Raw genomic sequence first — 12267 nt, 5'->3', positions numbered from 1 at the left:
GGACGAATTACCAGTAATTCAGCCATCAACAGCTCCGTCTACAGTGTTAAACCCGTGTGCACAACATAACCCCACTAGTACAGTTCACGCACCATGGCCCACACATGTTGCAGTGTATCCAAACGCATGGCAGTTTCCGGACTTCACACTGCAGGTGAAACAAGAACTTCCCTCACCACAGTGCTCAGCAACATCCCATATGAATATGTTACATACCAGCCCGACACACAACCAGGTACTTTCGCCTGAAGCGCATACCACTACATTCCCAACATACCAACAGCATGCGACCGCATTGCAGCAGCCGCGATGCCCGCGCCTACCATGTTTGTTCCTGCACCATGTGTGTCGTGTGGTCAGAGGCCTAATTGCATTACAGTACAGACAGTCGACCCTATACCAGTTTCAGGGACTCCGCTGCCCCCCCCCCCCCCCCCTCCATCGCCATCTTCTGACAAAGCCACAGCAGCCACCTGTAGGGCGGTTTCCAAAGCTGCAACAACTACAGGACAATATTCTGGACATTCATGGAGTGTGGGGAGACGACGCACGTTTCATTTGTTTAATTACCCACCTCCACGATGAACTGGACCTGGTCAGTGACCTATTGCTCTCGCCACCAAAGCCAGCTCAAACATGCCATCACCAGAGTTCGCATCATCAAGCGCTAATCATGCCCTCCAGCAGAAGCCATCCACTACATAATTCACGACGTGTCAATAGGGGACCGTACGCCTTCACAACTTTGGCATCATTTAAGGGCCCAGATGGGCAAGGAGCTACTCCCTGACCGTGCACTCTGAGTGTTGTGACTTGTGAAATTACCGCCAGACCTCCAACTACACCTGTTGGCTTACCAAAACGTCGCTCTGGAGGAAAAACTATGACTGGCAGACCAGGCATATTCCATCATCAAAAATCACCAGGTCACGTCCTCCTGTTTTTCTGACACTCCAAATGTTGGTGACACGTCTACTACATTTCATTGGCCAGCCAGCAGAGGCTGGGTGCACAGCTCACAGCAACAGCCAATGGAGCCCCCTGGTGGCCAGACAGCCATGCTTGTTACAGTTCCTCGACCGGTTGCCCCGCCCATCTCCACAGGGACGCAACAGAACATGCCACGTGACGTTGCTGGCTCGCCGGCTCAGGCACAACACCCAGCATACCCACTACGCCAGTATCATATCACATTCAGTGACACTGCGTTCTTGTCGCACACCCCGCAACTACCCAAACGGGAAGTGCGAGTCAGAATAGGTGCCACGGCTCACACCAGCAGTTTAGTGCACCAAAAACCTTATCGACTGACCACCCACACTGCCCACCATGCCAGCAGACTGTACATCCACGACAGGATGAGCACACTCTACTTCCTCGTGGACATGGGCGCCGATGCTAGCATCATTCCTAAGTTGAGCGCCCCATCTTCGACATTGATGCCCGCCGTGCCACTGCGAGCAGCCAACAATTCTACAATTTGCGTCCATGGTTCAGCCAAACTCCAACTAAATCTCTCGCCTGATTTACGCTGCACCTGGACATTTTGCATCGCGGATGTTGACTGCCCCGTTATCGGTATGGATTTCCTGCATAACTTCGGGCTCTCGCCAGACCTCGAGGCAGCAGCCCTCCTGCATCATGCTTCCGGCAACAGGATACCAGGGATTTTCGCCACCTTCCCCCTGCCCCCTGCCACACACTGTGATACCTTGCCCAACGTGACTGCCTAATGCGCCCATCTCATGACAGAGCTCTTCGCCTCCCGGTCGCACCCGGCAACCCAGTACCTCGAGATCACCGACCTTCACGCCGAAAATGCGCACCTGCAACAGCTGATCACCACCACGTCAGCCAAACTGTCATGCGCACAGAAGGCAGCAGGGGACGCTTCCGCACTGCTTGGATACCCCCCCACGAGAACTCCTCCGAGGCGCAGATACCTCCACAATGATGCATTTTCCTGCAGGTCAGTGACATTCCTGCCTCTAATGTAGTGCATGTTACCCCACTTAGTCCCAGTGTGTTTCCCCAGGGTGTCCCGCAGGTGATAGGCATGATTACTAACGGTACCTGTCACCGTTTGAACACCATGGACCGATCACCACGTCAACCTACCTCTCACTGTTCTCCGCACTGGAAGGGGGGCCTCTGTGGCGGTCATCAACCACCAGAATAGAGAAGAGTGGTATCTCTGCACACTGACATGCTCTTAGGACGTGGGTCTTGCCTTTGTGCAGTGGTTTTTACGTTTCGACCTGTGACGCTCGCGAGGCTTGTTTATGTGTGTATACGTGTAATTGTGCACTTAGAATAAATACGAGTTTCATACAAGTGGTGTTCAGGTTATTACGGCAGCTAAGCAACCTGATTCCCATAGATGTATATATTAGGCGTGTTTTTGGGAAAAAGCTTTTGTTCTTTATGTTTTTAAGATATGCGCATCATTTTAAGATGATTCTTGTACTTACAAATTCCAAGTAAGATTTTGCATAATTTTATTCAAACATTTGTAAATTAAACATAAATGTTAATTATATGGACATGTTAAGAACAAAACTGTATGAAATGTCTTGAGGAAACAGGGCATGTAATACTCTAGATGGTGAGCCATTTAGTTTGCTGTGAATGTCCAGTTCAGTGGTCTATTGCTGCTGTACAAGAGGTGGAGGCCTTGCAGTTTCACTGTCTCACTTCTCTCTCTCATTCTCGTGAACAATATGATCATGACATTGCACTCTACACATGTTCCTTACAGTTACCTGCAAATATTGTCTAAGGGGTCAAAATACCTGCAACATAATGAGGTTTAGAGAGATTTTTGATGTTGTAATGACATGATGATGTTCATTTTGGATTATAAGGGCAACAAGCATCTATATCTACATTTACGCATTACACCATAAGTCACCACACAATACATGTTAGAGGGCACCTTTTGTCACTACTAGCCATTCCATTTCCTGTTCTGCTTGTGAATGGAGAAAAGGAAAAACAACAGTCCATAAGCTTCTGTATTAGCCCCAATTTCTCTTATCTTCTCTTTGCAGTCCCTACACAGGAAGTATGCTGGTGGCAATAGAATTGGTCTGCATTTAGCTACAAGTGCTAGTTATCTAAATTTTGCTCAATTGTGTTTCACAAAACGAATGTCATTTTCCTTCCATGAATTCTCATTTGAGTTCACTGAGCATTTCTGCAATATTCACAAGTTGACTGAACATACCAAAAACAAATCTAGCAGCATGCCTCTGAATGGTTTTGATGTCTCCCATTGATCTGATTCATTGGGGGTTCCAAACACTCAAGTTATGCTCAAGAATGGGTTGTACCTGTGTTCCATATGTGGTCTCCTTCATATATGAGCAACACTTTCCTAGAACTTTCCCAGTAAATTGAAGTCAACCATTTGACTTTTGTGCTATTGCCCTTATGTGCTTCTTCCATTGTCTATTTCTCTGCCATGTTACATACTGAGATTTAACTGAAGGGAGTGTGTCAAGCGGCACACCACTACAAACATTTCATCACAAGACAAGGAAGGACAATAAGGACCAGGAACAAGAGAGAACCAGTTCAGCCAAATGGCTACTTGGTCCAGTATTTGAGAAAAGGAAGCTGTTAATACATAAGGCAAAAAGATCAGTCAGTCACTATACTAGGAGTATTAGTAAGACAGACACTTCTCCATATGATCTGGATTCTGTAGTCCATTCACATTTGCTAAAAGCTAATTATTGTCCAGTCATAGTAAAAGTGAAAGTATTAGTAAGTTACCCTGAATACAACTATGATGGAAGTACTAGTAATAATAGCAGCAGTTATTTCAGTGCTAGTGAACTGCAATTTGGAACAGTACAGAAAATGTTGGAGTTAAAGGTAGTACTATACAGTGATTAATGTAGGAGAAGCTAACTGTTCTTCTACAGAAGAAGACAAATGGCACACATGAACAAAACTGAGGTCAGAGAAAAATTGCACATCATATATAATTACTAGTTTTATCACAGTAGCTGTTTCAAACAAAAACATACAAATAACATAATACAATATTGTTAACATATCTACTGTACAAGTACAAATTTTACTTACCATTTCAATCCAAGCAATAGGTAAAATTGTTCTATCTTTGAAACATTTGACAGTCTGCATATATGGTGTGGTCCTCACCATGATGTTGATCTGAATTCGTGACCAGCCAGCAAGAGGAACACCCAGTTTCTGCACAAATTTTGAACAGCATTGATAATTTTTATTCCCTTTTAATTAATTAATTAACTGACACACAATGTTCCATAAATACTGTTGTGGAGGAGAAAGTTTGGAAGTGAGAAATTGATGGAGGCAGTCACAGTTGGCATTATTGTAAGGTATACTAACAACCAGTATTGATGAGTATGAGAATATTTTCTAGATCACTTCAACATGCACACACACATGCAACATACCACTCAGACAAATAATCAATTATTGGTATTATAATGTAAATGGACAGATAAAAGAATCTACTCACCAAGTGGTGGCAGGGGAACACACATACAAAAGGACATAACTTTTACAAGCTTTCGGAGCCAGTGGCTCCTTATTCTGGTAGAAGAGTTGAAGGGGAGGAAGAGGAGTGAAGGAAAAGGACTGGAGAGGTTTAGGGAAAGGGGTACAGTTCAGAAAAGTCACACATAACCCCATGTCAGGGGAGATTTACCAGACAGGATGAGCAGGAAAGACTGATTGTTGGGGACTGCACTCAATGAGATTTGAAAACCTGAGAGCTTAAAGGTGGAAGACAGAAATTACTACTAAAACATCATGTAGGAGTTAATAAGAGTGAAAAGCTAAGTGCATTGTATGTAACAGAGGTGGTAGGAGGGACGACGAAAAGTAGACAAGTCAGAAAATGCAAAACGGTAAAAACTAAAATGGAATGAAGAAAGGAGTAGTTACAGCAAATAAGTGCTGAGACAGAAGGAATTAATGTAAATTAAGGCCAGGTAGGTGACGAGAACTGAGGACATGTTGTAGTGCTAGTTCCCACCTGCGGAGTTCTGAGAAAGTGTTGTCTGGGGCAAGAATGTAGACTGTACTTGTGATGGAACAGGCACTGAGGTCATGACTGTCATGTTGTACAGCATGCTCCGCAACAGGATATTGTGTGTTGAAAGTATACACCCTCTGCCTATGCCCATTCATCCTGACTGATAACTGGGTGGTCAGTACCTCACCTCTTATCTCTCAAACTTCAGAGGAATTCTCGTGTATACCTTTGGGACTAGCCCCCCTGGAAGAAAGAATACTGCAGAGACATGGTTAGCCAACAGCCTGTGGTTTGTTTCCAGAATGAATTTTCACTTTGCAGTGGAGTGTGTACTGATTTAAAAATGCAGAGTGAAAATTTGTTCTGGAACCAATTTCCCAGGCTGGGGCTAAGCAACGTCTCCACAATATCCTTTCTTTCATGAGTGCTAGTCCTGTAAGGTATGCAGGAGAGGTGAAGTTTAGAAGGTCAGAGATGAGGTACAATAATACTGGTTCAAGTAAAGCTATGATGGTGTATCATGAGTCATGCTTAGATAGCTCAATCAATGGAACACTTGTCTTGATAGGTGAAGGTATCAGGTTCAAGTCCTAATTTGGGACACAGTTTTAATCTGTCAGAAAGTTTTGTAACATGAAATTGACTTTGACTCTCCTGTACTAGCACACTGTGGATGTATCCAGGGTAAGGTAACCCATCCAATTGCTGGAGTTAATAGTAAACAAACAGGAACACAAGACAAATGTGAACTGATCATTTAATGTCATCTTCAGTGGAATGTTTATGTAAATACAACTTACACCAATGGAGAAAAGGTAGAAATGTTACGCATATACTGGAAATGTAAATAAGCATTACAGCAATGACTGGTATATATTCATACTGCACATTGCTGCAGAATAATTTTTTTACCTTAACTGCTTTTACCCAGAGGATCCTGCCATAGGGCAGTGTTGAGTGAATATATGCGAACTGTGATAGCATTCCGTCCACATGTTGACACAATGAGAGACATTGTTAAGTGGAAAGAAGATAAAACTAAAGCCTAGAAAGTTGATACACAGTGTTTCATTTAGTGTGCAGTGCATACTGATCTCTGTTTCTCATACCTGTAAGCCAATTTTATTTGTTTGTAACTGCAAAACATTTGATTTTGCAAGATCAAAATTTAATTTACAAACTGTGAGCCAATGGCAGGCCTGCTCCACTATTATCTTGGTTGTCTGTGTTATTCTTTTACTCGAGCCCTTTACTAATGTATTTATATCATCTGCAAACAAAACTTTTTTTGAAGAATCCTCTAATCTCCCATGTAAGTCATTTATTCAGGTAAAGAACAGAAATGAGCTAGGTACTGGACATTTTGAGACTCCATATTTAATATTTCCTAATTCAAAATTTGATTTATTACTGTGATATCATTGGTTGATGTGTCCTACTCTTTTCCACTCTTTACTCTTTATATACACTGTATGATCGAAAGTATCTGGACACCTGGCTGAAAATGACGTACAAGTTCGTGGCACCTTCCATCTATAATGCTGGAATTCAATATGGTGTTGGGCCACCCTTAGCCTTGATGACAGCTTCCACTCTCGCAGGCATATGTTCAATCAGTTGCTGGAAGTTTACCTGGGGAATGGCAGCCCATTCTTCACAGAGTGCTGCACTGAGGAGAGGAATAAATGTTGGTCGGTGAGGCCTGGCATGAAGTTGGTGTGCCAAAACATCCAAAAGGTGTTCTATAGGATTCAGGTCAGGACTCTGTGCAGGTCAGCCCATTACAGGGATGTTATTGTCATGTAACGACTCTGCCACAGGCCACGTATTATAAACTGGTGCTCAATCATGTTGAAAGATGCAATTTCCATCGCTGAACTGCTCTTCAAGCAAGAAGGTGCTTAAAACATCAATGTAGGTCTGTGCTGTGATAGCGCCATGCAAAACAACAAGGGGCACAAGCCCCCTCAATGAAAAATATGACCACACCATAACACCACCACATCCAAATTTTATTGTTGGCACTACACACGCTGGCAGATGACATTCACCGGGCATTCACTATACCCCACCCTACCATCAGATCGCCACATTGTGTACTGTGATTTGTCACTCCACACAATGTTTTTCCACTGTTCAATCGTCCAGTGCTTATGATCCTTACACCAAACAAGGCACTGTTTGGCATTTACTGGTGAGAGGTGTGGCTTATGAGCAGCTGCTCGACCATGAAATCCAAGTTTTCTCACCTCCCACCTAACTGTCATAATACTTGAAGTTCCTGGTCATTCAATTCCACCGCAACCAAATGTCTACAGAGCAGTTCATCGTTGCACTGTGATAATCCTCACAGTTTCATGCATGCCATATGAACAATTATCATAAAAGAAAAGAAATAATATAATTTTACAGATATTGCTGCAGTTTCAGAGAGAAGTACCGTATTTACTCGAATCTAAGCCGCACTTTTTTTCCAGTTTTCGTAGTCCAAAAAGCCGCCTGCGGATTAGAATCGAGTGCAAAACAAGTGGAAGTTCTGAAAAATGTTGGTAGGTGCCGCCACAACTAACTTCTGCCGTCAAATATATGTAGCGCTACACAGGCATGCTTTGTAGGCACAAAGATAAATACTGGCGCCAAAACCTCCGCGTCAGTAAATAAATTTAAAAAAAAAAGGTGGAAGACGAGCTTTTTTTCCTCCGCCCCGAGTTTCGACCACTGCATTTTCATACATTATCCAACGAAGTAAATACAAATTCCGTATTGTTCATCTTTGAATGTAGCAGAATTTCAATGTACTACAAAAATCCGACATGCAAGACTGTTTGGGATGTTTGTCAATATGGCCAACTCTACTTTCTGAATTTTTTCCTACCTGTGAGAAGAGATGGTTGCTAATAGGAACCTGATGAAATGTGAATCACATGCAGTATTCTCTTCACCATAAGAATAATACAAATATAAACATTTTGCCATGTATTCTTTCGTGTTTGCTGCTATCTCATTTAAATCCTGCCTGCCTAATAAACTACGAAACTAGAGTGAGACAGCAGCAAACGCGGGAGAATATACGTATCGTGTCATGTTTATATTCATATTATTCTTATGTCTAATAGTGATACAGTCAGAAATGAAGCACGGCAACTGACTAGATTTTTAATTCTAAGATGACTAATTTCTGTGCAGAATTTGATGTGCTAAAGAACCGGCCGCAAAGATTTTCAAACGGAGAAACATTTTTGCCTAACTCTCGTTCAGAACATGTTCTATCATACGCAGTCTATTATTTGGTTCTTGTTGATCATTATCAAAGAAAGCAGCAGTGTAAGTAACAACAAATAACAGTCTCTTGCCATTGTTTCGCTAGTGAGACGATTACTCTCTCTTTTTTTTGAATTGTAAGCGGCAGTAGCGCGCACAAAAGCAAGCTATGCCGCGAGCGGCGACAGACCGTAAACACGCACTATCAGAATGCGACAAACATTGCGTGACACAGTACAGTAATGCATTTTCAGCTTAGAGTGACGCAAACACCTATAACAAAGAAAACAGCACTTATCAGATCAAAGCAAAATAAGCAATCGAAGCACGCGAAAAAGGAAGGGTACCCGTATAAATACGGACGGAGCGCCTGACGCATAGCAATGGCTACCTGGTAAAGCTTAACTGCTAAGCTTACGACTCGAACCAAACTACTGTAGCTGTATCGTCATTCATTCGACCTAAATTGTGTCTCATTATTACAATGGACCAACTTTGTTTTGATTTGGAGGTGCGGCCTAAAACTTTACTCTCCCCTTGAATTTCGAGTCTCAAATTTCCGGTGCGGCTTAGATTCGGGAATTTTTTTTTTTTTTCCTTATTTCGAGTCTCATTTTTCAGGTGCGGCTTAGATTCGAGTAAATACGGTATGCTGATTGATATACCATAAGTTATTGATGATCAGTTTGTGTATGTAAAAGTTGGTTGGTTGGTTGTTTGGGGGAAGAGACCAAACATTGAGGTCATCGGTCTCATCGGATTAGGGAAGGATGGGGAAGGAAATCGACCATGCCCTTTCAAAGGAACCATCCCGGAATTTGCCTGGAGAGATTTAGGGAAATCATGGATAATCTAAATCAGGATGGCAAGACGTGGGATTGAACTGATGTCCTTCCGAATGCGAGTCCAGCGTGCTAACCACTGCGCCACCTCACTAGGTTATGTAAAAGTGTGGTGATCAGATTACTTATTTACTCTGTTGTTTTTCTTGGTGATCAAAGCTAGGAAATAAATGTGTAATTACTGGTGTGTAGTGAGTGATTGAATCTATACAGTTTAAGTTAACCTCCTTTAGGTTACTTACTTTGCTGATATAAACTTTATTGCTGTACATACATGGAAGTCAAAATTTATCTGAAAAAATATTAAACCTCTTCCACATCAGATATGTAATTAAAGGATGAAAAATCCATGTCTTTTGCTGCAAAGCAGGATGAAGACTTGTCAATGATCATCAGCTGCATCAACATTTCTCACTTCACAACACTTAAGATAATGAAAAATCTCAGTTAATTGTTTGAGAATAGTGGAATTTTGTGACTGAAATATTTTGTGTCAGTTCTTCCAAATATATCTGAAGCAGAAGGGTTACACCATACAGTTTTTAGCGACCAAGAAATCATTATATTTTATAAACAAGATGTGATGGAAATTCAAGAAATGGAAGTATTTCATCATATACTTGCCCAAGATATCAGGGCCTTTAGTTTTTCAGACATGGACCAGAACACTTGTGAAAAATAGATGAGGATACCTGTTAGCAAAACTATGGAACTATAAGAATAGAAAGCCTCTAGATTTCTCTGAAACAGGGAGAAGTGCAAAACTCAAGAAGAATGCAAAGAAGCTCAAATGAAGAATACAGTGCAATTTAGGACTTATTGCAAGAGGCAAATTGATTTCTAGAAACAGCTTTAGAAATTTATACATACAAATTTATGATTAGTTTGTATGACATCACTGGATATGTCTCAGCATAACATATCAAACTCAAAATTGACATAAAAGGTACATCTGGTACACATAAGGATTTAACAGCTGTTGTTATGTTGTCCTCCTTAAATGATAGGATCACATCATTCTGCAATTTAACAGCAAATTTATTCCAATATTCCCTCAGCAAGTAATCACAGAAATGATGACAAATCTTATGATGCCATTTTCTCATTTGTTATTTGCACTTTGCAGAATTCCATACTACTGTATTCCCTGAATTATTTCACAGACTAGCATCTGAGGCAAAAGACATTATAAAATTAAACTGTGTACAACAATTTGATGTGGCAGGAGGCTATCCACAAGTTGTTTAGCTCAAAGCAGGATATAAGCATCTCTTTGAAATGTTACCTTACAATAAGTCCTTACCCTGACAGAATACAGATACAGATGACATGAGGTGACACACCAAAAATGTTGTTCACAGTTAGTTTTAATGTTCCATGTAAGCTCTTTTGAGTTCAAAGTTTACTGTTGGATAAAGACATAATTTTGGGATGCACATTGGGATGTAGTCTCATTCTGTTCCCCATTAGAGCTATGTGGTGACGACTAGAAAGATAGCCCATGTTGAGTTTGACAGGGTAACAGAAAGACGGTAGTTAAGAAGCCGCAGTGCTGTTTCCAAATACCAGGGGGAACATTTTGAGTCCTAGCCCTGTATGTAACTTGACTTGTAGATAAAAATTCATTTAAGAAAATTCATGCACTTTTGTTCAGTGCTGAAGAATGTTAATTTATTTAAATATATTTGAGAAACCTTTATTATGAACTATAATCACAAGGTGTGAAATACTAAATAGGATAAGTTAATGACTGTTTTATTCAATGGCGATCAGATAATAAAGACCCAGTCATGAACTCAATGTGATGGTGTGGAGTACAATTGGAGTATTTAGATCTGTAAGGTTTAAGTTCTTTAATTTTAATGGACCACAATCTGTTAGGTGTACAAAAAGGAAATGGCAAATTGTTTCAACTTCCTACACTAAATTTGCTCTTTCCAAGAAGAAAACAACATTAGGAATGTAATGAATAAAATAGAAAGAAACATTCCACGTGGGAAAAATATATTAAAAAGAAAGATTCCATTACTTACCAAATGGGAAAGCGCTGGTAGATAGACACAATAAAAAAACACACAAACACACACACAAAATTTCAAGCTTTCGCAACCAACTGTTGCTTCTTCAGGAAAGAGTGAAGGAGAGGGAAAGACGAAAGGATGTGGGTTTTAAGGGAGAGGGTAAGAAGTCATTCCAATCCCGGGAGTGGAAGACTTACCTTAGGGGGAAAAAAGGACAGGTATACACTCGCACTCACACACATATCCATCCGCACATACACAGACACAAGCAGACATTTGTAAAGGTAACCTCTTGGTTCATCCCTATGATATCCCCAAACCACTTTCCCTACCCTCTGGCTCCTACCCTTGTAACCACCCCCGGTGTAAAGCCTATCCCATGCACCCTCCCACCACCACCACCTACTCCAGTCTTGTAACCCGGAAGGTGTACACGATCAAAGGCAGAGCCACGTGTAAAGCACCCACATGATTTACAAACTGACCTCCCTACACTGTGATGCATTCTATGTGGGAATGACCAGCAAAAAACTGTCCATTCGCATGAATGGACACAGGCAGACAGTGTTTGTTGGTAATGAGGATCACCCTGTAGCTAAACATGCCTTGGTGCACGGCCAGCACATCTTGGCACAGTGTTACACCATCTGGGTTATCTGGATACTTCCCACTAACACCAACCTGTCAGAACTCCGGAGACGGGAACTTGCCCTTCAGTATATCCTCTCTTCTTGTTACCCACCAGGCCTCAACCTCCGATAATTTCAAGTTGCCGCCGCTCATACCTCATCTGTCATTCAACAACATCTTTGCCTCTGTACTTCCGCCTTGACTGACATCTCTGCCCAAACTCTTTGCCTTTACAAATTTCTGCTTGTGTCTGTGTATGTGCAGATGGATATGTGTGTGTGTGCGAGTGTATACCTGTCCTTTTTTCCCCCCTAAGGTAAGTCTTTCCACTCCCAGGATTGGAATGACTCCTTACCCTCTCCCTTAAAACCCATATCCTTTCGTCTTTCCCTCTCCTTCCCTCTTTCCTGAAGAAGCAACAGTTGGTTGCAAAAGCCTGAAATTTTGTGTGTGTGTTTGTGTGTTTTTTTATTGTGTCTAT

At 41.7% G+C, this 12267-nt stretch overlaps 1 protein-coding gene across 1 annotated transcript in view; it reads right to left on the bottom strand.

The window, feature by feature from the left end:
• Positions 1-12267, bottom strand: part of LOC124711197 (lysosome membrane protein 2-like) — a 222793-nt gene that overhangs the window by 17457 nt on the left and 193069 nt on the right. Inside the window, exon 9 of the mRNA XM_047241127.1 lies at positions 4093-4221. Within this exon, the coding sequence (XP_047097083.1) occupies positions 4093-4221 (129 nt within the window). The remainder of the gene's footprint in view (positions 1-4092; positions 4222-12267) is intronic.

The sequence above is a fragment of the Schistocerca piceifrons genome, chromosome 8 (assembly GCF_021461385.2).
Source record: "Schistocerca piceifrons isolate TAMUIC-IGC-003096 chromosome 8, iqSchPice1.1, whole genome shotgun sequence".
Taxonomy (NCBI): Eukaryota; Metazoa; Arthropoda; class Insecta; order Orthoptera; family Acrididae; genus Schistocerca; species Schistocerca piceifrons.
The sequence above is the reverse complement of the archived record's forward strand: the minus strand, read 5'-3'. Positions and strand labels throughout refer to the sequence as shown.